Source organism: Lonchura striata, chromosome 14 (genome assembly GCF_050655825.1).
Source record: "Lonchura striata isolate lonStrDom1 chromosome 14, ASM5065582v1, whole genome shotgun sequence".
Lineage (NCBI taxonomy): Eukaryota > Metazoa > Chordata > Aves > Passeriformes > Estrildidae > Lonchura > Lonchura striata.
Genome location: NC_140716.1, coordinates 7,658,495 through 7,684,207, shown reverse-complemented (window position 1 = coordinate 7,684,207; position 25,713 = coordinate 7,658,495). Strand labels below are relative to the sequence as shown.

Below are 25,713 nucleotides of genomic sequence, written 5' to 3'. Positions count from 1 at the left end.
TGTGTCCCCCTCAGGTGTGTGTTTGTGCCCCCCTCAGGTGTGTTTGTGCCCCCCTCAGGTGTGTGTGGTCCCCCCCCTCAGATGTGCCCCCCTCAGGTGTGTGTGCCCCCCCTCAGGTGTGGCCCCCTCAGGTGTGTCTGTCCCCCCTCAGGTGTGCCCCACCCTCAGGTGTGTGTGTGTGTGTCCTTCCTCAGGTGTGTGTGTGTGTCCCCTCAGCTGTGTCCCCTCACGCCCTGCGGGGCCCCTCGCCTCCCGCCCACCGGCGCCCTCAGGCGGCGGGAAGCGGCGCACTGGGGCCGGCCCCGTCTCCACCGGCAACGCCGCAACAGCGGCGGGGACCGGGCTGGGGCCGTCCGCCGCCGGTCCCGCACGAGGGAAGGGTCGGGGCAGTGCCGGGAGGCGCTGAGGGGTTTGGGGAGCCGCTGTCCCTGGCGCGGTGTGAGGGAGGCGGGTGCAGGGCAGAGCCTTTGCCCCGTCAGGTGAGTCTGAGCGGCCGGGACGGGCAGCGCGGGGTCGGAGGAGCCGGGGGGTCTGTCCCGGTGGGTGAGGTGAGTCTCGGGCACGGGTCGGGACCCGAGGTCCTTCCCCCGGGAGCTGAGCAGGGTCTCGGGAGGGCAGGGGCTGCGCTGACACCCGCTGGGAGCCGGAGGGCCCGGGTGGCCTGGGCTGGGGGGAGCCCAGCCAAGAGAAAACCGGGGTTTAATGGTTTTTTCACGACTCGTCCCGCGCCTAAACCCGAGGGCAGCTCGCCCACCCGATGCCAGCCCGGCCGGCTCAGCTCCCGCCGCCGCTCTGCGGTTTGCTGTGGTTAATCTCTTTTTCTGGTTGAGCTCTGTAGCCGGTCTCCCAGCAGCTGTGCACGCATATAATTAACTGCCTAAAATCCATTAACAAGCAACTCCTGCAGAATAGTTCCTAAATGTGTTTTCTATAAATGGATAATTGCAACTTCTCTTTATTTTTTAGTTTGCTGTTGTCACACATACAATATAAATTACCATTTAAGTTCCCGACAATATTAATACCTTTCTAATAGTGTTTGTTCCTGAAGATTTTAATTTTTTTACTCTCATGCTATCTTTTTATTTTTAACAAGGCTAAATCTATTAATATAGTGGCTACACACATCAGGAAAATGGCGTGGGTGTTGGACAATGATCAATATTTAGAAAAAGCTGGGTGAGGAAACCGTTACAAAATCTAGTTGAAACTTCATATGTAGCTAGAAAATAAATTATAATTCATGTGAAGTATATACTATATCCCTTCAAAACATCATATATTAACTTAATGCTTAAACAACTGACAAAGTGTAGAACAGTTCCTACAGAAAAAAACTTGAAATTACTTTATGACAGTACAGGAATATTATGGGTAATGAATCGTTCTCATGAAATTATTGTCTTGTAGGTTGCCAAAATTCCATCCACAGGGTCATCACCCACCATGGCAAGACTTTGCTGTGCCTCATCTAGGACCAGATAATGGATCGCTGGGAACACATAGCAGCGAGACCCAAGATGTGCTGGTAGGTCACTATTTCCTACAAAATAATACAATTTATAATGCATACCCATTATAAATTCACAGTGGGGAGTAAATAAACTGATAGACAACTAATATGCTTCCTTACATATATTTGCATATATACACAGTTAGTTTGATGGTGTGATCACTCATGTCATAAAACTGTGTGTAGTTTCTCTGCAGAGATGAATCTGAGAACAAATTGGGTAAAACAATAAATGAGACCAACTGTTGATGCTGTATTTTTTCCTCCAAAAGGCAAAAGCCAAGTTCAAACTCTTAAGTTGTGTTTGGGAGATGCTTATTTTTATTCCTCTCTGGTAAATCACTAGGGTATTTTTTATAATTCTTTTATTGAGCTCTCCTATTTCTTGTCTTCATTCTTGTCTGCTCTAAACTAAGCTCTCTTTTCCTTTTAGCTCACCATCTGGGAATATTGTGAAAGCTTCTTTTCCTTTGTACCCCACATTCAAAAGAGTATTCCAGTACATAAAGTTATGTTCTTGGACATGCACTGCCTAGCAGCAACTCTCCTTAGGGCTTATATTTTTGACACATTTAAATAGCACATCTAATTTCTCATACTGCATGTAATTTCTTCTCACTTGATCTGTAGAGAGGAGAAATGAAGAAAACACAATCTCAAAAGGTGCAAACAACAGAAGAATGGGTAAGAAACTACAATTTGGAATCCTTGCAATTAACATTAGAGTATCTGGTAAATGAAGGCAATATTATTCTGTTAGTACAACACTGCCTTTTCTTTAGTCAGTCTTAACTTGTGTGCATCTCTGATGTTAACCATGCATAGTGCTCCAGGAATTCAGGAAATGCTGGTGAAGAGATGGAGTTTACACAGGAGACTGTTACTGATTTTGAATGCAGACTTTCTGAGTAAGTATCCATCTTCCTTATTGTTCTGATGTGTAAGTGATTCTGTATCTCCATTACTGTAGATGCTGCATTAAATCTTAATTTGTTATCTCTGGGAACCTCAGAGTTTCTCAACATTAAATCCCTTCTGCTGAGATTGAGAGTAAGGCATAATTACACTCACTACAGTTGAAGTTTGAGTTTTTTAAGGAAGATGCTTATCAGCCAGGTGTTGATGTGAAGCAAATTTTGCTCATTTTAGAAAGGAAGCCAGTGCATGGTCAGGTTTCCATAGGTAACACTGTGTATTTGGGGATTGTACTTTGTGTAACTTGGATTAGCTTCAAGTCATGGATGCAGTTGTGATATGGAAGCTGAAGGTATTCTAAATGAGTCTTAAGTCTATACAATCAAGAAACTTAATTTAATTTATAGGTTCAATAAGCCATAGAATAATCTTCACCATTGATAAGAATGCTGCCATTTCAGCATACCTCACTGTGTCAGGCTTTTATAAAACAGAAGCAGCTTTTCTGTTTTGAAAAAGCAAAATGGATTTGCCCCTTTAAAATATTGGCTTAAACTTTCTGTTTGCCATCTTGTAGCACACGGAATTAAAAATTCATTGATTAAAGTGAAACAATTTTAGAGAAGAGGAAGCATTTTGTTTTACCTCAGGTTATAACTATTTTAATATTAAACTGTTGGAAGTTGTTCTGCTTTAGGGAAAGAAGTATTTAAGTGGTTAGCCCTGCAGCCTCCAGTTGTGTAAGGTCATATTTAACATATTTTAAAATACCTGTTTCTCACAGATTTTGCATCTGTGAGAAGGGGATGTGATGAAGACAGGTGGTTGATTGTTACACTGAGACCCAGTGTGAGAGAGTGCTGTAGCTAAATGTGTGTTCTGCCTTTTGTCAGAGTGATTGACCTATATCAGCACCGAATTCAGTGGCTGTTGCAGGACAGCAGAAAGGTAACTTGAACTTTGCAGTATATTTTTAGAATGAAACTCTATATGGCATTAAAGACTAAATTAACTTTTGAATACTAGTGAAAAGTGGCTTCCAGAAAGCCTTTGTATTTTCATTATTTACTACAAGTTCCACATCATATGCAGTGGTGTTGACAGTGGATTGTTTTCCCTGACCTTTCATTGGTATGCAGTTTTCTGCTTTCTAGATTTAGTCTTTTCCTTTCTCTTTGCAGTCTTAGTCATCAGGTCCTCTCAGCACAATTCAAATGGGAGCAGACAATGCTGAGCTTAACCTCTGCCTGGAGTGGAGCTTCTTGTAGTTCATTTTGCCCACTCTTGTACAGTTGCTTCATCACACTGTGCCTGGCAGTGCTAATGCTCAGATGTAACTCGCTCTTGAAGGGAATAGGAAAAATACAGCACTCCAAAATCTGGTTTCCACAAAGTTGCTTGAATTAGCCTGAAAGGGGCAAAGTTATTTTAATATTTATCCTCTCAAGTAATGAATAAGTTTTCTTGGGAAGAAGGTAATATGATTCACTGGTAAGGATTAACTGTGAACCAGTAGGACTCTCTTTTTTCTTCTTCTTTTCCTGCTTGCCTTTGTCAGTGTGTCATCTTTATGCTAAAAAGCTTAAAATTAAAATAAATACCTAATACTTGATCTAAAAATGGTGTTGTACAGAAAAAAACAGTAAAATTATTAATCTGTAGATAAGCTAATATTTACAGTGACTTTTCTAAGGTGTTTGGTGTTATAAAAGGAACTAAAGTCGGACTTTTGGTTGATGTGTCTCATTTGAGTTATGGATCTAGACTACTGGATTTTCAGAAGAACCTTTTGGTAAGTAATAGTAAAGCAAATTTTGCCTATTTTAACATACTAATCAAATTTTTGTGGAACTAGAAGCCAGGAACCAAATAGAAAAAAAATCTGCTTAAAATCCTAATATACAATAGAATAGAAATTTTCTGTTGTAGAAAAGTATGCTCCAAATGTCTTTGAAAGTGTATTATTTGTTTATGTCCAAAACAAATCAAGTGTATTTCAAAATATTATTAAGGGAAGTGTTACTGTTAAAGTTTCTCAATTCTACATTCTCTATAGAATAAACTTGCTTAACAAAACCAACTGTAAGAAGTAGAGACAAATTTTACATAGAGATATTTATAGTAAGTGTAGTTTTCTTTAAGTTAATGTTTTGTCTCAGTAAGGTCCACTTCACAATTTTTGACAGAACCTTGGTGAATTAATAGTTTTCTGTCATCTCAGAAGAGACTTGTCCTTTATTGTGCTCTTTGTTTTTAGAAAACTTTTTCAGTAAGGAAGGAAGATATAATGTGTATATTTGACACTTGGTACAATTAAATTTCCCACATTCAGGAATTATTTATCATCAATTTATATTATTTGTAGTTTTCATTTGTGTGTTTCAAATAAAACTCCTTCAAGAAAACTCAGTTTCCATAATCTGGTTTGCTTAGTGTGATTATCTGAACTATTGTTTAGCTGTCCATGATTGTGAGCTAACAATTTTTTAGAAATTGCATGGTGGGTGAATATGTGCATTCTAGATCTCTGCTGTTTCATGTGGTCATCAGCTGAAGAGAAAAACTGGTACTAGAACAACAAATATCCCTGCCTCATGCCCCATTAGCAAATTATTTGGAATGCCATAAGTTTGCAGGTTTTGTTTATATCCTTACTAAATATTTAAATCTCTGTGAGGTTTTTTTTGGAAGCTTTTTTAGTGGTAGCTGAAAATATTGCTGTCACTATTTTTAGTCTTTTGCATAATAACCCTGCCAGAAGCAGCATGGATAGTAATGCATTCATCATTTTTTTATTTATTAGTGCTTAATAGATGAGCAGCTTTGTTATAAGAAGCAATTGTACTGCCTCTCATTCAGTACAGAAATTTCACCACTGTGGGAGAGTCCAAAAACCATCAATGTTCATGTGTAAGTTAATTTCTCTGAAAAATCAAGGTGTTTAGACAAGGTCTCCATTTTATTTTGAGCAATCTCAGGTAGGTAATAATGTTTTTCATCTTGTGCCTGCAGTGATTTTAAGAGGGGAGAAAAGCCATGAATTTGACATGTTGTTGGTGGTTTCAAGATGGTTTTCACATATAAAATACCTTAGCTGCTCCTGTGGTTTGTAGCAATCTTTGTGATCTATATTATTTAGCACCTAAATATTCTTTTTCTTGTTTGCCTCTCCTAGGCTACATGAAGCAAGACAGTGGGTGCAAGAGCTGGAGCCTGGTCCAGGCTGCAATTTGCTGAAAGCCTTAAGGCATGTCCTTCCAATGAAAGAACTGAATTCCTTGGTTCTTATTGTAGGAAGCTGGTAAGTTCATTGTCTGTCTTAACAACCAGATTTAACCTGGATACAGGATTGGTACAAGAAACTGAACTTGATACAAAAATAAATAGAAAATTCAAGATCTGCGTATTACATATTTTTAGTTTATACCTTTGAATTCTTTTATTTCTTCCCTTTTTTTACTATTTATAAATCTCATTTCTGTTATGAAGCTATGTGTTTCCTTTGCAGATCACTTAACCCAATAATCTATTGAGGGCCTGCTAGCTCTAGTTTTACATCAATTAAATGACCTTAAAGATGTCACTGAAAGAATCCACACCTCTGGGAAGATTACAGGATAAGATAGATTTTGCTATAAAATAGCATTAAGCATTCAGAGATTCTTCTCTCTGTGATCTTTGTAGTGCCAATAGAGAATTTAAAATGTCTGATTAAATAAATGAAACCAGGTGAGATTATATAAGTTATAGACTTCTGTGGTTCTACTGTCATAATTTGAAAATTCCAATATTGGAGTTGGGATTACAAGGAAAAGACTACAATAAAGATTCTAGGAGTGTTACCTTACTCCTTGTTTACTAATTTTATTTTATTTTAGTGTGCAAAAGGGGATGGTGTAAGCTTGGCAAGATTGATACTTAGAGTAAGCAAACTTTAATTTCAAGTAATTTATTGAACACACAGTGTGGATTACAAGGTTCCAAGATTATCAGCTTTGAAGACAAAACAGAAGTTTATCCTATGTGAAGAATTCCTTAATTTTTGTCCCGGGCAGAAGTGTAGCTGCAAGAAAAGGTTTCTACTAGCCTTAAGAGCTCGGGAAATGATAACTATGTGGGACGCTAAGTTCTAAACATAAAGCCAAGTTTTACTTTCTTCGGTGCTTTTGGAAACAGAAGACATGCTTACATACCAGAGCTGAAAGGTTTTCACTGTTACCACAGTGGCCAAAGTCACCACTCCTGATCTTTAGCTTTCAGGGCTAGCAGGGAATACTTCAGAACATTTCATTCACAAGCTGTTATGAATGGGAATAGAATCCTAGTGGTTTGTTATCATCCAGTTTTTCAGAACCAAACTCCAGTAGTGACATCTCAGTAATGGTTGAAAGAGGGAGAGAAGGTGTGATAATGCTAAATACCTAAATAATTCCTATGATTTGTTATTTCTTTCCAAGGTTTTCTTCCATGTCTTCTTCAGTATGGCCTTTTTTTCCATTTGATTACTGCCATTGTTAATATTGTCTTTCTTTACTTTTTTTTCATCAGTCCTGATCAGTCTTTTGAAATGTTATGTGATTATGCTCAGCAGTGTACGCTGGGGAGAAAAGTGCAGATTCACACTGTTACATATGATTGCAGCAGCCCTGCCTCTGTTGTAAGTAATTGTGTTAATACTTCACTTCCTGCAGTGCATTTTTTTCCTATTCAGCTGAAATGCCTTCTCTCACAAACTTGTGGGGAAGCTAACCTAATCATTAGATTTCTTGAATTAGTGTTTGGTTCTCTTCAGAACATATTTGCAGACATGAAAAAATTGCTTGGAGCATCATCTTGTAACTTGCTTTACTCAGTTTTTCAGCCATACTAAAATGAGACTGGTATGCAAATGATGGAAATATAATTATTTTGGCTTTCTCACCGTATGTATTTCAAATATTCTTTTTCTGTCTCTACTAAGAACTGAATACCAACAACCCACATTATCAAAAGAGACTTTCAAGTCAAAGTAACTGTTTCTCTTTCTATTTCTATATGAAGGCAGTTATAAAGAACCTTGCAGAAGCTGTAGGAGGCCATTATCATTGCTACTCTTCCAAGGGAGAGGTAGGTGACAAGGAGAGAGGCAAAGCATTTTTCTCTCTTGCTCATGATTCTTCACTTTGAGAAGGTAAAATAATTATCACCTGAGTAGAAGTTGATAGTAAGAATTGGTGCTGAAAGTCTCTGTCATAGAAATGCTGAGAATGTGCTCAATAAACCTGTGGTTAGTTCTTTCTGCAACTGAAAACATTTCCTAAAAGTGCAATAAATTTTGCGGTTATTGTTTACTGACTTATGGCTGATAAAAGCAATGCCTTACTGCAGAGTGATTCAAAGTAATAAAGTAATATCTTGTTTATAAATTATTACTAATTTATATGCAGAGCATTAGATACATTCACACACAATTCTGCCATGCCAGGCAGTCTTGTATTGATGTTTGCCCTGTAAAGTAAGAAAGCTGTTTTCAGTTGGTGTTTGAACAATAGTTGACATATTTTTCCCCATTTGTTTTATAATTGCAGAATTTTGATAGCAGTGATTTTCATCTGCTACTTCAGGAATCCCAGAATGCTAAGGACCTGCTCAAGAGCATAAAACAGAGTTTTCAAAAAACAGTTGGTGGCTTGCTTGGTAGTAAAAGAGCAGATGTATGTATATTTTTATTTTCAGATGTACTTTGAATAATTAGGTTTAGAAATTTTAACTGTCCACAATATGAAAAAATTGTATTATTGGTCAGGTATTTTGATATGTGAACTTCGAGTATTCTCTATTGAAAATCAATTGTTTGGAGGAAATTAAGAACAAAATCAGTAAAGGAGACATTTTACTAAATATTCTTCAAAATGCATTAAAAGAACATTGTCCTGTCATTGTAATGGGAATCTAAGGAGCATTAGCCTAACTCTATACACAGTCATATAAATGAGGTTCCAACACTCTTTTAAATTGGTGAAAAGATACTTACTCCTATGTGATTTAGTTGGACATTTGAATCCACTGCAAACTTATAAGGTCTTGTCTTTGTAGCACTGTTATACAAGTCTGCGAGGAATTTTTTTGTGGATAAAATTTCTAATTATATTTCCCCTCATACTTCCTATGCTGTACACATATATTTTTTTTTCCTCTTCCAACCTCATTGTTACTAAGGACTGTGTAGACTAGCTGTGCAGCAGAAATCTGAAATGAGTTAGAAAATTCTTTATCCCCAGTAAAAGCTCATTTTTAGGAGGACCACTGATAGCTACTTTCAAAGCATTTTGCTCATTGGAATCCCAGCACTTTAGTTTTAATTATGTTCACCAGGATTCCATTCTGGATATTTTGAATTGAGGGTAAAAATAAATTATGTTGACTTTTAAGAGCTTTTCTTGAAATCTGTTTTAGGTTTCCACAGCATTTGCAAATACAGCACCTTCTAGCTTCTTCCCAAAGCCTGCAAAGCACAAAGCACCATTAGATATTCAAACACCAGGCATCCTGACCAAAACCTCAGCAGACTGGTTAAAGACATATGGATTGAAAGGTAGCACAGAAAGAAAAGCTTAACAGGTATGAAACATGAATTAAAGACAGAGTATGTGTTTCATTTAATGTACTTTTTTTCTTCCCATAGCTAAAAAGTTAGACCTTTATCAAGTTCTGGCTCCCAGTGCTTTCTCTCCTGTGGAAGATTTTGTACCTATTCTTAAAAAAACAGTGTCATCAACTCTACATGAGGCAAGTGATGAGGAACACTTTCCCTGGGTTTGTGGGTTTTTTTCTTTCTATTGCTACATCTTTCTAATTTAAATCAGTACTTTATAAGTTAGCTGAAATTCTACACGCTGAAATTTGAGTCATAGATTCAATTCAAATACTTAATGTCATTCTTAAGAATGACCCAGAAGAAATTCCATGTTAGTCTTTCTTACGCTGGGCTCTGTAAACAGTTAACTCTGCTTATCCTTCTAGAAAGTGATGACACAGTTTGAGTGGTATGATGGAACTGTAAAAAATATCCATGTTGACGTGCCAGTATTGTACAACTATCAGGTGAGTTGTCTAACACGATGTGGCCTTGTCAGGGCTAGACTACCATCTAATTATTCCTCATTAATTAGATTGTTAGCTAAGTATTGCAGGGATTCATGTAGTGATTGTTGAGGATTTCCTTCTAGATCAGAGTGCAGGTCATCAGAGAGGGGGACAGGTTTAATGGAAGAGAAGCTATCTGGGATGTTTGCAACCAGGGTTTGCTATATAGTAGTCTGTCAGTCCTTTTGCTTTCCCACTTCACTGGCAGTCCTGACAAAGGGCTGTGGGAATGTTTCCAGTCAGGGCAAATAATTCATTAAAGCAGGAGGGGTGTGAAGTCTGTGGAACTCTACAGCCAGACCAAAAGGAGAGTGTGAAGTGGCTGAAATGAAAAGCAGTTTCTTTGGCTTCTTGCTCACTGGGAGATGCTTGTGTTTTGTACATGTTCAATTATAGTTTTGTTTGTGAGTTCAGTGTCCTTTTCTAGCTAGATATGCCCTCATATAATACCTGCATAGACTTGGAAAGGTCATGGTGTATAAAGTTTGGACAAATTACCTTAATATCAAATTGACACTATTAAAGAATTACATGTATTTGATAATATTGTGTTTATGTTAAATTATGTGTTTTGTTATGAGCACTGCCTAAAAATGCTATTGAAAAAAGGGTAAGCTTGCAAAAACTGTATTTTTAAAGCATTTTCTTTTCTTTTCTTGATATGCCTGAGCATTGTTTTGAAATATGGTGGCAAGAGGAAAAATGGAGATACAGACCTTTAGATTCTTTGTTGCTTTTTTATCACTATGTTTTTTTCATGGACTGTGTTCTCATATCTGTACTAAGAATGAAATGTCCTATCTAAATGAATGAAAAAATTTTCATTACTATGCTATTATGTTATTTTTGTATTAAGCATTTGACAATAAAAGACTTGAACTTTCTATTTTTAACATAGATTTTCTTTATTTATGCATAGAAACTCCTTGCTAAAATGGTAAGAATCTATGAGAAACGAATTGACTGGCTATCTGTTGCCAGCAGAAGAATATGGGGAAGTGTTTGTGAAAGAAGGTATTGTATTCAATTTTGGGGGTTTTTTTTGTGAGGTTTGAAGTCTTAATGTGTTTGAGGAAGGTGTTTATTTACATCTTGTCTGAGGCCTTACCCAACCTCAAATGCACATTTGCTGTTTTCCTGCTTACAATCCTTGAATATGGAGTTTCAGACAAAAGGAAGGTGGCTGAGGCCCCTGTTACTAGAGATTTTCTTGCTTATTGATTAAGGATTGAATTAGCCCATCTGGTCACTCTGTTGTGCTGGGAACTCACATCCCACTGACTGTCCATCACATCTGTGGGTCTTTTCAAAACTACTGCTCCCAAATTATCCCATGTCCATTAACTGTGACCATCCTGCACTGCCTCTGCATACAAGACCTAAAACTGACCATGCTGAGCAGCTCCTCATTAACACTTCACTCTCAGCAGGTACCATGCTCAGTAACATCAGTCAGTCTGTACCTGAACAATACTCTGGCACTGATGAGCTGAGAGAAATCTTAACCATTTGTCTTTGGAGTAATATTCCATATGTTCCTGGAGTGTTGGCTGGGAAAGGAGAGTGAAGTATCCAATAGCTCTCCTTATGGCAAACATCCACACATTCCAGGAGGGTTTTAGTTACTCAAGTTCAGAGAAGGAGGAGCTGTTTGGGGTTCAGGAGCCATTATTGGCACTAAGTAGCCAGTACCCTGACTATTCCATAGTTTAGGAAAGATAGAAATTTCCATTACTGTTTCTATTTTTATTTTTTAAATGTCACCTGATGTTTTGCAGAATTTTTAAAAAAGTAGATTCAGTGTTTACACATTTTGATGCATAGGTAGAAGATATTTTCCCTGATAAGTTAGAGTGCACTGAAGATAAGACTACATAATTAAATAAGGCTTTTTTTTTTAATGAATAGCATTTTTTTCTATAGGGTAGTTGTGCTTGTAGATATATCAGTGACAAACTCTACCTACATCTCTCATATCCAAGATTATTTGCGACTTTTACTTGAGGAACAAATGTCAAATAAGGATTACTTTAATATTATAGCGTAAGTAACTATTTAAGAGTCTTTTAAAATAACTGTAGTGCATTGCAATGAAAGAAGTATGCTGAGAGATTGTAGTAACTAATAGGCATGTTTTAGTATTTAATGTTTTCTAGTGAAGTATTTGCCAGACTAGCACTGATTGGTCCGTATTGGGTGAGTACATGAACCAGAGGTATGGAGACCAGATTACTAATTAAAAATCAGTTTTTTGGGTGAGGGTCACTGGAATTGATTGCATCATACCTGTAACAAATACTCATCCTGCTATATTGTTCATAACAGTATTAATTCACCTGTCAGAAACTTACCAGAAGAGGATATTGATGTCTCAGGTACCATAACTGAGAGCACCCTTTAAATTTTACAGTAACTCAAATACTGTTTAATATATTATAGTGTTAAAACTCTGTACTCAGCACTGGCAGGCAGAAACAGTTGCTACTGCTAAGCAGCTGCTGGGCAGGTGTCTGGCAGGTAAAAGTAAGAGCCAGCAGCTCATGGAGTTCCTAACATGGTGTGAGAACACAGCCCTTATCTCACAACAGAGATACAGGCAGCAGCTGAAGGTTGGAGTTCCTTTTTCACAATCCTTTCTCTGAGCTTTTCCCAGCTCATGTAGGATCCTATTCAGCAAAGAAAATCAAATAAACTTTGGGTGATGCATAAATGTGGATAATTAAATGGTTTGAAAGAGAAAATAGTTGGCATCGGGCAGTTTTATATCTGTAATACTCCAAATTAGATTTTTCTTATTTTATCTTTTTGTTTGTTCTACACCATAATCTGAAAATTAATTGCTGTTATCTTTCTGTGAAAGATTTGGAAGTGACATTGTGCCTTGGCAGCAGGAACTGTGTCCTTCCCAACCAGAAAATTTAGAAAAGGCTTGGAGGTAGGATCAAATAATTATCCCATGTATGTGAATTTCACAGGGAAAAATTGCAAACTAAAACATTGTACAAGTTTATCATGTTACAAAAGTAGGCTGCCATGTTCTACAGTGATTGTTCATAGTGTTTTCTTGTGAAAATAGCATTGTAAAAGTTAATAAGCTTGAAGTGACTTCATGTTTCATGTGTATATGTAATACATATGTAGACAGATACCAAAGTGTCTGAATAAGGAATGAAGAGGTTACACAAAGAATTGAAAACTGCTTCAAGTTCAGTTGGGATGTGAGAGCTAAACAATGGGGTTTTTCCCACATGCTTTGGAAAAAAATCCCAGGTTTCTGTTTGTGGAGTCACATCTTCTGTGTTCTCATTATAGCTCTGCTTTCATTTCTGTTTCTGTAAGTTCTACTATATGAATATTTTTCCACATAAAATTAGGAGAGAATTCTTTCCTCTTTTTGTTTTGTATCTTACTTTAAAAACTAGTTTGCTATGCTGGCAATACAGAAACCAGAACAAATAATTTGTTATAAAATCTTTTTGCTCTTTGTTGTTTTCAAAAAATTTAGGCTCCAGTGCGGTGTTATTTAAGATATTTAATTTTTTTTTATTGCTTTGAGCTGAAAGAGTTTTTGTTTCTTCATTCTTTGAACTGTAAACATCTTGGTGTAGGTGGGTGTTGGGCTTGGAGTGCAAGGGCAGTAGAAATTTCATGAGTGCGCTCAGAAGAGCTGTGGAAGTTGACTTCAAAGACAAAGATAAACACAAATCACAGGGACTCTACCTGCTGACTACTGGAATACCTGATCAGGAGACAGTGAGTGTCATCATAGGCAACTTTTCTCTAAGTTCCTACCAAAATTAATATCAACTTTGTTTTCTTTCTTTTTTCCCCATCCCTTTTTCTCTTACAGCCAGTTATCACAGTTCATTGGCAGAATATTCCTTCTTTACATATGTAAGGCAGCACAATTTTCAGGATCCCAAACCTCCATTTCTGCAATTGTTAGTCATGTGTAGGAGGTAGCAACAATTAACTATATGTAACTTACAGAAAATTCAAGACATGCCCACTCCAGCTTGGGGCATCATTTTGCTTCAGATTTGACTTGGAGCAAGCTGATTTTTTGTAATTTATCATTTCTGTACAACTCATGGAACAAATAATTTTCCAGTGGAACTCCACAGCATGCTCTGTAGAGACAACTCCTGTTTTTATCCCAGTAATCCCTTGCTAGGATCCGTGTTTGTAGTGAATGTGCTCCATGGCCATTAAGCTGTGTGCACAGCCTCAAGTTTCTACATGTGTGCAGTGAGGTGTCTCCTGCTTTTGTTACCAAACCTCTGGAAACTCTGGGCAGTCTTAAGAAATCATGAAAGGCCATATGTTGACAAGAAAATGAGGGACAAATGGACAGTTTCATCCCAACTTTTCTTCAGTGCAAAGCTAAATTGATGTCCACAATTTCTGTCTTTGGTTCCCAATATATCCCAGCTGACTTCTTGCCTGCAGTAGAGCTGTTGCTGTAACCAGCAGTAGTGACAATTGTTGTGTATCTGCATGGACTGAGGAGGCATTGCACTATTCAGGGAACATTCCTCTTCTGAGCTGCTCCAACTGGGAGCATTTGTACATCAGTCAGGAACCAGTGGAGCAGATGGAAGCTTGTCTGAGGTAGAGGCTCACCTCTGATGCTTTTTCTTCTCTGTCTTACAGCACACAATCAGTGCTTATGTGGCTGAGGCTTGCAGAGGTTTGGATTTACAGCTCCATGTCTGTCTGTTCAGTGTAACAGAGGGCACTGACTCCAGTGGGATTATTCCAGCCCGCTATGCCAGCCCAAGGGAAACTGCTATTGCTTTTAAAGAAATTGTACAGGCAGCCAATGGGAGGTTTCACTGGTTTGGAGAAGCAGGTATGAGCAAAGGAAAGTCAGCACATTCTTCTTTTTCATTAATGAAATAATATTTATTAATGCTTTTTTACTCCCAAATCAAGTAGTTTACTTTTTTTAAGATATGTTGAGAGCAATGAGATATAAACATAGGTCATAGTTTTATTGAGACTTTTAACCACACTGCAGAATACTATAATGCAGCCTTAATAAAGGAGTTCATTTGGGGTTTTTTTTCTACTTGAATTCATCATATTCTGTTAGCCTTTTTAAAGATGCTTTAAAATATAGTAATTGTTATTATAAGTCCAGATGATCAGGCTTGCAGGAAATAAAGGTTTTTTTATCTCTGCATTGGTATTTAATGTGGTACAAATTGTTGTGCATTTTAAAAAATGCTTATTTTGTACACTTTAAGAAACCCATGCTAATTAGCATCTATTTGATTATTAGGTATTTTTGAAAGTGATGATATTACCAGTATTATATCTGAAATGGAAAAAGCAAAGAACTATTCCCAAAAGGTATGAATTACATAGAACTTTGTAAATTACTTGTTTCTACCTAAAAAAAAATTCAAGTGTTTTTTCAGCTCACAATTCAGAAGAAATTGGACAAAACCCTTTTATGATGAGCAGGAATGTTCTAGAGTGTGGGAATAGTGACCATAGAGTATATATGGACTAGAAAGCACAACAGCACAGCAGTGAACAGTGTTGGAGTAGCCATGATTCCATACCAAATACAAGTTTACAGTTCAAGTGATTCTACTTGTTGTAGCCAATCCTGTGATGAATTCTTTTCAAGTAAATTAATTCTTCATTATAATGAAGTTATATATGTTATATGCACATATAACATACTACATTCTTGTAAGTCCCAGTGTAGGGAGGGCTTCTCATTAGCACAATGGCTTTGTCAATTCTAAACCAGTTGTTTTCTCAAGTGTACTGAGGGTGTAGAATTAGACTGTATCTCACCATATTCCATGCACATGACTTTTTTCCAAAGATATCCAACAGAATGACTGCAGCAGTACAGCCAGCCTGGCAGTGTGTGCCTCTTTCTTTAAAAAGTGTGCATAGAAAGAGATATGCAGTAAGAGCCTTGTCCTGAGGGCTCAGACCCTGTTGGATGCAAATCTGAGTCACAAAAGTTGGATTTTTCTAAACGAAGAGCTGGTGGCTATTCAATGACACGTAAAAGTACTTTGTTATTGTGTAACAATTGCTTGGTTCATATACAAGATATACTTAGTTCACCATCTTCCACTTTGTTCTAGCCTTGGGCTATGGACACTGCTGCCTTTTGGTTTAATCTGTTTGCCCAGAGCAGGAAGGGTTTCCATACTGTGTGTTTGAGCAAGCACAGCACAAGGGCCTTTCTGTTCCATTAGGGGTCTTAAGCATTGTGAGATAGGAATTCTATTTATTATTATAGTAGTAAATACAAAATACCTGTCTTTGAAGTGTCTGTTCCTTAAATTCCATGTATCTGAATTACTAAGCAATGTGGATTTCCATTTCAGTGTGCATTCCTAGTGGAGTCCTTAAAGCAGCGCTCAGTAAATCAGTCTGTGAAACCCCTCACACCAGAAGGACACTCAAATGTGCTTATGAGGAATGAGGAAAAAAAAACGCAGAAGGTGCCATCTCCTAAACCCACAGCTGTGAGTCTGGCTGGAATGGTTTGATATGGTCCCATTTTTAATATGCTGTGTGTTAATTAAAGATCCTGCCCAGCTATTGGATGCTCCTCTTGGTGAGAGAAGTGCTCAGCTGAAAATCTGAAGAAATAAGAGCAGCACTGTGATAGTGCTTTGAATTTGTTTGCATTCAAAATGCTACATATACCAAAAAATGCGTAATACTAAGTAATTAATTTTAATGGAACCACACTGTAGTGTCAAAAGGTGTCTAAATAATCCTTTCTCTGACCTTAAAAAGTAAAGTTTAATGCAAACAAAGGCAAAGCAGAAATGTGATTTGTTACAAAATTACATCTATTTTGCAAGTCCTTCTAGAAGGTACTGAATATTATGATGTTCTGCTCATTTACAGATGAGACAGCTGCAGATCAGTAGCATGTCTTTGGCCTCCCAGAGAGCCAGCATAAAACAAGAACAGCATTCAGGATTTGTTTCCTGCTTGCTGTGCTTATTTCCATGGAGCTGCACTACTGAATCCCCTGGGATTTTGCTAGTGTTTGTTAATTCTGACTATCTGTTTTGAGTAGGTGTGCACATCTGTAATATGCATAAAGAGCCAGTGTCTGCTGGAACTTTCAGTTCTGAGCTTTCAAATGGGAATGGCATTGTAGGTGTGGGAATGTAGGAAATGGGAATGTAGGTGTGGGAATGTTGCAAAGGCTTTGTAGGTCTTCCAGGCTGTCAGGCTGTTTTATCAAAAGTGACATATTCTCAACACCTCTTCACAAATGCAGGAGAAACTAATTACTCAGAGATGACAACAGAGCATAATTTTGCAGGGGTTAAACTTGGTAGAAAATGGATACGGGGTTGTCTGTAGATGTTTGGTGATACTTATAGTAATGCTGTATATTAAGTTAATGTATATTAATGTAGTTGCTTGAAGACTCAGTGTCACAGCAAGTCTTATACTACAGTAGGGTTAAACAAGTGCTTGTGCTGTTTAGCAGACTGCTCAATCTCTAGAGGGATAAGCCAAATCCAAAGGAGAAATTCCTCGTGTCAGCACTAGATTTTCAATAGTCACTAAAATGCTGAGGAAGATATTAAATACTGTATTCTATACAGCAAGGCCATTACCATACTAGGCTGTGCCTTCAGGTGGCAAAAATGGTCCAAACTCCTCTCCATGTAGATGTTAATCTTTAGGTTTATGATAGCAGATTATATTGGCAAGATAATTAAAACAGAGAAATTAGAATTACTTAACTCAGCAAGAAACTGCAAACTGATGTGTTGTCATGGCATTCTGTGGATTTGTAAAGCAGGAATTAAATAATAAAGAAGCATAGTTCCAGATTAGAATAATGCAGATACGATCCATCTGAAACACTTTTTACTTTTTTTGTTGTTGTTATTAAAGGTGCTTAAGGATGTTAAAGACAGCCATTGTGCAGAGAGAAATACTCCTGTAAGAGTTCTGGCATGGCGTCCTCCTAGTGCCAAAGCAGGAATTCCACCAGGTCTGTATGGATTAGGGCCTTTTTGTCTTCAGGTTCCTATGGGTTTTGCTGAAAAGACAGTACTTAAATTATAGATTTAAATTAAGACTTTAGAAACTCCTGGAATTGTTTCTTTAATCAGATTTATAGGAACCATCATGCTGTTTTGGAATTCCTTTAGGATGAGTTTTAGCTATGATTTACCTAATTTGCTTCTACACTGTGCAAAGAAAGAGCTCTGCAGAGCTGTGCAATGATTTCCAGGTCCTAGGATGGAATACCTGACCTTTATTAGAAAATGTCAGATGTGTGATGGAAAGTAGAACCCCACTGTGTCCCCCACCTGAAGCCATAAGTCTCAGCAGTTCAAAAATTTCTTATGTTATTGGTTTAATGTATACACTGCCACTAAATCTTTTACATCTCATTTTACCTAATATGCTGTTCCACTTGATTTATTTATGATCTAGTAATGAAGGAAAAGTACAACACCACTGTCAGGTTGAGTGAAGTGCTAATTCTTCCAGCTGCTCCTGGTGTATGAAAAGCTCTTAAACTGGTTCCAGTTACTGCTGGTACCTTAAAGCCCAATTCATTTATTCTGTTTCTTTTTTTTACTATTTGCCTGTGGTTTTATTTTGCCATCACTAACATTTGCATTTTATTTTTCTTTCCATTAGTCTTGAAATATCCTGATGTTGATATGTAGCATTGTTTACAAGTCTAGATTCATAGTTGCATCTGAGGTGCTCTGTACTAAGTTAACTGGTTTCTCCAACAAATATTATGCATGTTTGAACTTCTAATTTTTTTCAAACTAACTCCTGTGACATTCTTCCTGATGGTAATTTCTTATTTGTAAAAGTTTAATTTCTATGAAAGTTGCTGAAATAGTGCTGTAATATGATTTTTCTTAATTAGTATCAAATCAAATGAAGCATTTATAATTGTGGTAATAGGAATATATGAAGAGAAGAACAGGGTTGAATTCTTCTCATGTAAGAGTTTTATCCAGCTGAGCTAAATTAATGGGGTTTTTTATCTATTATTTTCTTGTAGCACAAACAATTAAAGAATGGCCTCAGACTGAGAATAAAGGAAAGCACAAACCCAGGAAGCAGCCAGAGCTTTCTGTGTCTGTATTTTACACTGAAGAAGGAAGAAATGTGGGTATGTGTTATCAGGATGGGATGGGTGAAGCCCTTTTCTTATCAGCTCTTCCATTATAAAACTGGCAGGATGGTAAGTCACTGATAACCAGGGTGCTTTGAACAGTGAGTGGGAGAGAGTTTCACTTACCAAATAGTGATAAGGATTTTTAGTTTGGATGCAGGTGTGTGGCACTTTTTGCCACCGTTGCCACTGATTTTTTGATTAGATTTTTCTTTTGTTAAGTCCCTTGGGATATTTTGGTCAAAGGTACTATGAGGAAAAGTGCTGTTAACATGGTTTAGTTGATTACAGAGGATTTGGTTTGGAATTTTTTGAAGGTGACAATTTTTTAAAGTAAGTGATTTTTTGGTATTTTGTTCATTTCTTAAATAGGTATAATACATCAGAAGTATCCAAAGGCAATGTGTGTAAGAAAATCAGTTTGCTCTGTCAAATTGCCAGAGGAAGAGGAAATCTGTTCAAGCAAAGAGGTATTTTTCTCCTTACTAATAAATTGCCATTTTGGAGCTATCAATCTGAATTAATGTAAACATTAATTGTGATTCTATACAATGTGTTATTACTTAAACTGTTCTAATATTTGCCAACAATCAATTGCTCTATTTGTTTGTCTTGCAAGTGGCTGACCAAGTACAGTATTAAAAAGCTTAAACTGGAATTGCCCAGACTAATGTTTGGTCCGAGCTGTACTCACCAGAAGACAACTGTGGAGTCTCTGCACAAGAAAGTATCAGCAAAATACTGCTCTATCTTCCCCAGTATAGAAATCAATGTAGGTTTTTGCAGATGTTAAATATCTACATTATTGGAAGGCTTTGTATATGTTTAGTGAATGTTGATTGATGTTTCTGGCTTTTCTCTCCACTCTTTCCTGTTCTTTCTAAATCATACTTCCACTAGCAAGCTAGAGAAGGTCTTTTATTCATCACAAGAAACCATTTAGCATGTTTGAAGTCCAAATTGCATATTCTTCAGAATGTGTAGCATCTCCTCCGTTCATACAGTGTGAAAAATAATTTTTAAAATTTAGGTTAAACTTTTCAAAATCATGTGTGAGTTGAAACTGGGAAAATGTTGGATCTTGATTGTTTCAGTTTGTTTATTGACTGGAGAGAAGCATAGAAAGTTAAGTGTAAGCAACAGAGTCACAGAATTTTTCCTATCATATTTTATAGATAAAAAGACAAAAATCTCCCTGATGTCCAATGCATATATAGTAGCTCAGCTCAGATTTCCTGAAGTAAGATGCTCTTGTACAAACTGAATTTTTCCAGGGGGTTGTGAAACATCTGCACTTTCAGCCTAAAGAACTGGAAACCTACACAGAGCAGCTGGAGAAGGTGCTGCAGCGCTATATCCAGAGAGTGCAGTGGCTTCTCTCAGGTACTGGTGTGCCTCTGGTTTCCTGTGAAGCACAAGTATGTACAAAACCTTCTTGTCTGCTGTTTTTGTTAGAATGGATCTGAATGTAACTCTGAACCTCCAGTGTGATTAAAGGTTCTCTGACTTGCATTTCATTGAAAGTTTAAAACTTATTTTTGTGAACACAAGATAATTCAGCATCTGTGCAGCTGACAAACATCTTGCTTGCTGACAAATAATTAGGTTTTGGACTTTGTGTAGAGTATGTAGAAGCTTATAGAGAGTAGAAACTTTCTATCAACAGAATATATACAGTAACATATACAAGCAAAATTACCTTTTCTGCATGTTTTGCTTAGAATGCGCCCTGCTTAGAAGTTCAGCATCACCACTGGTGAAGACTGTTTTATCTCTCTGTTGCTCATAAAGATCTTTGTTGGGAAATAGTTTAATTTTTTGCTGGATTGTAAAGGACAAATTATTTAATGCAAGTTGCTACAACTAGCTAGTAATTAATGCTTGATAGTGCTGATTTTGAAATGGCCAAACACTTTTCTATTGTTAACCTTTTAACTACCTAATTGCCACATAGATTTGACTTAATTATGTAGAAATGTGCCCAGAATTACCCCTAAAGACTGAAGATTTACATTATGCTCAATAAAATAAGCCTATGTAATTACTCTTAATTAATGTTCTGGCCCAGGAAGCCGAAGATTGTTTGGTACCATTTTAGAAGCAAATGTCTGTGTTTTGATTGATACATCTGGTTCCATGGGCCCATATTTGCCACCTGTCACAAAAGAACTTACCTCCCTTATCTGGGAACAGCTGAGAAAAAATGAAGCCAGGTATGGTGAATTACTGATAAAGACTGAAATCTGCACTCATTATTATGTAATCAGATTGCTTAATAATTACAGTAGTATAGCACTGAAACACAATTCAATTAATTATTGTATGTTAGATTATAATGTGCATGTGACAAGAGCTGCTTTTTCTGTTGCTTTTACCAATTTTAAGTTCTAAACTCTCTAAGATCTGGGCCTCTGCTTTAGGCTGATGCTGTTTACCCTTTCAGGCTCAGCATTCCCATAGATTTTCTGTTCCTGCAAAGTAAGATATACTTTTTGACTCTTCCAAGGCTGAGTATCTTAATCTAACACTAGGCTTTTTAATAGGGGGCTTGGTTGGGTTTGGTTTTTTTACTGTTGGGTTTTTGTTTGGTTTTTTTTTTTTTAATTTTATGTATTTAATTATTTCGAAACTGTCTTATCCAAAGTGATTCATTGTATTGGTTAGGGTTAAATGTTGTGGGTCATCTTTCTCCTCAGGTTTAACCTGCTGAGATTTGCAGAAAATACAGAGAGTTGGAAAGAGAATCTTGTAGAGGCAACTGATGAAAGCTGCCATGATGCTGTGCAGTGGGCTTCCACATGCCATGCTCATGGGAACTCCTGCATCCTTGCAGCTTTACAGGTTGGTGTGCCACAGCATCTCTAAATAACTGTATGGCTTTCATCATGAGTGAAGTCCAGTACAGCTGCATGACGTGTGTATTACAGAGATGCCCACTGAGTCAATTACTCTAGCAAATTTTCATAATTTTTAGTCACATGCTAGTGAGCCTGATTTTAAGACATTAAACAATTTTAATTCCCATAAAATATGATGTAAAAATCTTTTGTCTGTAGTTCTCCAAAACCAGTTAATTTTGTTATTTCAATGAGTCAATTTTTGGCAATGCCCTGCTTAAAAATATGTTGTCTTATGCTACAAATTATCTACTTAAATTTTCAAATTTATATCCTTGATCTCCTTCCCTAATAAGTGAAAATGAAAAGACAAAACTAAGGTGATTAATGATCAAATATAAATGTATTGGCAAATAGAAACTATCTTAAATCATTGGAATGGTGTTTTTGTTCTGAAGTATAGCATTTCATATATAAATGTACAAATTATTTAAGCTTATTTTCTGCTTTTCAGAAGGCTTTCAGTTTCCAAGGTGTAGAGGCACTGTATCTATTGACTGATGGAAAACCAGACACCAGTTGCAGTCTGATTTTGAAAGAAATTGAAAGATTGATAAAGAAGCAAGATATAAAAATCCACACCATTTGTTTTAGCTGTGCAGACAAGTATGTGATACTTTGCAAGAAGAAAACAAAAATCTCTTGAAATTACTACTTTATTCATTACCAGCATGGTAATGGGGAAGGTTGTTCTGACACAGGCAATTGCCACATGGCCTACATTTCATACAGGAATTTATAATCATATCCTCCAAGTTATTTGTTTTGATGTCATATCTTTGAGTTCTTAGGAATTCTTTTGCTGTTGCTTTCAGAAAATAATTTTCATAAGTAGCTTTCTACTTTGTGCTAACAGAGGAGCTGTTGAATTCCTGAGGAAGCTTGCTGCCCAAACAGGAGGGCGCTTCCACTGCAGTTCAGGAGCTGAAGATGGACAATTAGCAGCACACAGAATATTGACAGAGGGGCTGGATGATGAAGATGTATGTTAAATAAATTGGTTTGTTTCGTTTCTTTGTAACTTAGTTCTTCATCAGTAGAGAAACTTCACTTAGAAAAACAATGGGGAAAAAATAATACAAAACTTCTAAGATATTTCAGATTAAAACCAAAAAGAGAAATCTTAATATCTGTTTTTGCCTTTCTGCTCACTGCCTTGGTGAGGTGCCCAAGCCCTTGAAAGGAATAGACAGTGCAATACAGGTTTTGAAAGAGAAGTAAAAAATATATCATGTGTCTGCATGTGGTTTTAAGCTAAATTCAGCTTTTACTATCTCCTTATCCTTCCCATCTTGTGTTTAATTTAATTGTAAAATTCTTTTATGGTGCTTAGCATATTGATTTTCCAGCATGACACCTCAGGCATTACCACAGTAGAAAAATGTTACTGAACAGACCCAGGTTCAATCTAGGCTTGCTCTGCTCTCCCCTTGTAAGACCAAGACCTTCTCTGCAAGTAGGGAAATTTAGAGTTTAGGATCAGTTAATTCAGCTTGGGAAACAGAAAATAGTAAATAGGTGCAAGTAAAAACATTTTAACTGTGTTTTCAGTATCCAGTTTTCCCTTACTTTGAAGGAGATGATCTAAAGAAACTTACTGAAGAAGTAGCTAAAGCTAGAAGTTTCTTAAAGCAGGCAAAATCTTGGAGGTGAGTATTTATCAATAATTTTTGTATTTTATTATTTTGTGGAATGAAGACAAGAATATCCAACTCCCAATGTCTGTTATATAAAAAAATAGACCTGGAGAATTGTCTAGAATAGGAGTGAAGGACAATTAAATTGTATTGATCCTTATGTTTCTTCATTGTCACCCTTCCTAACTGCCAATCCAGAACCAGAAAGCACCAATTCAATAGGAAGAGTAGGCAAATGTTCCTGCAAAGAACTTTAAAATGCATTATACCTCCTCAGTGAAATGTCACCTAAGGACAAGGTTAAACAAAGACTCCAAGGTGTTCTGTGCCTCTGTGAAAAACTGCTGTAATTCCTTGGGGTTTGTTTTTCTTTCAAACAGATTATTGCTTGAAAAATGGAACACAAATCGAAAAGACAACTCTGGCTTTCAAAAAAGTGTTCAGGTAAACAGTCACCACATTTACATCATAGTTTATGTATAGTTCATGTATTTCAGTAGAAGGGTACTTTTTTAGTAAATGTATTCATTTATAGAAGTCACTTTTTCCAAACTTGGAAACATTTGTAGTGATTTTAGATCTTAGCTGAGATAGTCCACAGTAAAACCCCATATAACCAAAGAAGAGATTGAAGAGAACTGTTTGGGCTGAAAAGAGCAAGGCAGGTGTGTATTTGCAGTTAGTAATGGTCTAGCAAGCAGTTAAGCATATTAGAGAGTTTTAACCAGATGTAATGGCTGTATAACAATTGTTGCATGGGCTGCATGATTTATCTGTTAAATAAGGCTTACTGACAAAGGACCCCACTAACAGCAAAGACATCCTCAGCAAACATGGGACTGTCCTTACAGAGTGGTGGGAGAGCCAGCTGGGCAGACTGAACCTCTCACAGAGCCAACCTGCTGCTTTAAATTGGCAAAGTAAAAACCACAGGAAAAGAGAAATTGCTGGGTGGAAGTACTTTTTCAGGGTTAAACAAGACAAAAGCATTTGTCACAGAGCTGGTGAGGGAAAACAGACAACTGCAGAGTTGCACTAGAGAAAGTTGGCCTGCCAAGATATTCATCAAGGAATTGGGTAAGGCAGATACAGAGCTAGACTGGGTTTTTTAAAAATCTTGTTTCTATAGCTGTAGTTTGTCTTCTGGTTCAAAAACATTGCCCAGTAATTCAAATAGGAATAAAAAAATCCAGTCTCACCTGCTGGTTAAGAATGTCTGTTTCATGGAGAGTGAAATCTGGAGCCTGGTGTGCAAGAGTGTGTGTGAGTGTGTCAGATTATTTCTGAGTCTGCAGAATTCAGCATTTAAGGGCTGATCACTCACGAGACATGCTTTGAGAGGGAGCAGATATAAAACCACCCTATAGGAGCAAAGAAGTTGTTACAGGCATGCAGAGATAAAGGCTGTGTTCCACAATTATCTCTGTATCTCAGCCTTCCAAAGAAAATTGTATTGCTGCTGAAGTGCACAGGAAGGCATTCCTGTTCAAATTCTCCAGAAAGGGCATAGCACTGTAGCCCCATTAAACATGTGAGGAAGGAAAATTGATTACTTTCAGTTTAAGTTATATTGTTTTTTCTATTACTGTTTTGTCAACAGTGACACTGAGCCCATGCATTTTATATCTTTTGAGTTGTATTTTTAAAAGTATTCGTGTGCTTCACTTGTAGGATTAAATTTTAGAGGAAGAAAAGATGCTGAAGAGGTTTGGAATCATACCATTCACCTGCTTCTTTTCAAAGTGTATTCACACCTTCCAGCTTCAAGCAGAAACAAGATTTTTTTCTTTGTTGTCACAACAGCTGGCAAGACAAGAAGTTGCAGATGTTAAGTGCTGCAGTGACTCCACTTGCAGATTTTGCAAAATTCAAAGTAAATCAAGCCCTGAACCCTACAAAGTTTAAATATAAGTAGAGGATAGTTTTCAATATAGCTAAGAGAAATTTTAACAGTGTATGTATCGTAGTGCAGAATCACAATTTTTGTTTCTCTTTTACTACATTGCATTAATAATTTCTTCAATTAGTTGCTGGTATGTCTGAACTGCCTTTTTTGTCTGTTGGTTTGAGAATTCTTTACTGGTGTTTATTATCCCTAACAGATGGGACATATGGCTGTGATGTTAGGAAGAGAATTCTTTATTCCAGTTTTGCATAGAAAGTCCAAGAAATTGCCTTAATGCAGAAAACAAAGCTTATAATTCATGTTTTTCTCACAGAGAAGTTTTGCTAATAATTATTTCAATTCTTCGCTTTTTGGCAGGAAAGAAAGATTTAGAGCTGATGATTCAGAAATTATTAGACATACAAGAAAGTAATACCCTGTTGCTGATGTAGACTGGTTGTGTTTGTATAACCAGACACTGCCTATCTTCTGAGCAGTTCTGTTCTTACATATTTCCTGTCTATAAAGATTAAAAATATGTTTTCCAGTATCAGTTGATTTGTGAAATATACTTGTTTTTTACTGAT

The 25,713-nt window shown here is 37.0% G+C and overlaps 1 protein-coding gene across 13 annotated transcripts; it reads left to right on the top strand.

The window, feature by feature from the left end:
- Positions 1-66: 66 nt before the first annotated feature.
- VWA3A (von Willebrand factor A domain containing 3A) lies at positions 67-25,676 on the top strand. 13 transcript variants are annotated; one of them, XM_085592252.1, is made up of 33 exons: positions 322-479; positions 1,411-1,528; positions 2,144-2,197; positions 2,339-2,421; positions 3,322-3,376; positions 4,122-4,220; positions 5,232-5,338; positions 5,604-5,729; positions 6,977-7,085; positions 7,469-7,534; positions 7,996-8,121; positions 8,864-9,002; positions 9,093-9,196; positions 9,431-9,511; positions 10,473-10,567; positions 11,477-11,596; positions 12,414-12,488; positions 13,162-13,306; positions 14,207-14,405; positions 14,838-14,908; positions 15,913-16,053; positions 17,456-17,555; positions 18,594-18,704; positions 19,080-19,177; positions 19,327-19,479; positions 19,982-20,090; positions 20,776-20,920; positions 21,404-21,548; positions 22,059-22,210; positions 22,461-22,587; positions 23,156-23,253; positions 23,622-23,685; positions 24,913-25,676. In XM_085592252.1, the coding sequence occupies exons 3-33, from the start codon at positions 2,153-2,155 to the stop codon at positions 24,916-24,918; spliced, it is 3,294 nt and encodes a 1,097-aa protein (XP_085448378.1). In that variant the 5' UTR covers positions 322-479; positions 1,411-1,528; positions 2,144-2,152; the 3' UTR covers positions 24,919-25,676. The 13 variants fall into 13 exon arrangements, 12 of the variants coding, with proteins under 12 accessions (XP_085448379.1, XP_085448378.1, XP_085448377.1 ...); XR_014958520.1 differs by lacking the exon at positions 22,059-22,210; XM_085592251.1 differs by lacking the exon at positions 24,913-25,676 and having other exon boundaries at positions 22,062-22,210; positions 23,622-24,906.
- Positions 25,677-25,713: the final 37 nt, after the last annotated feature.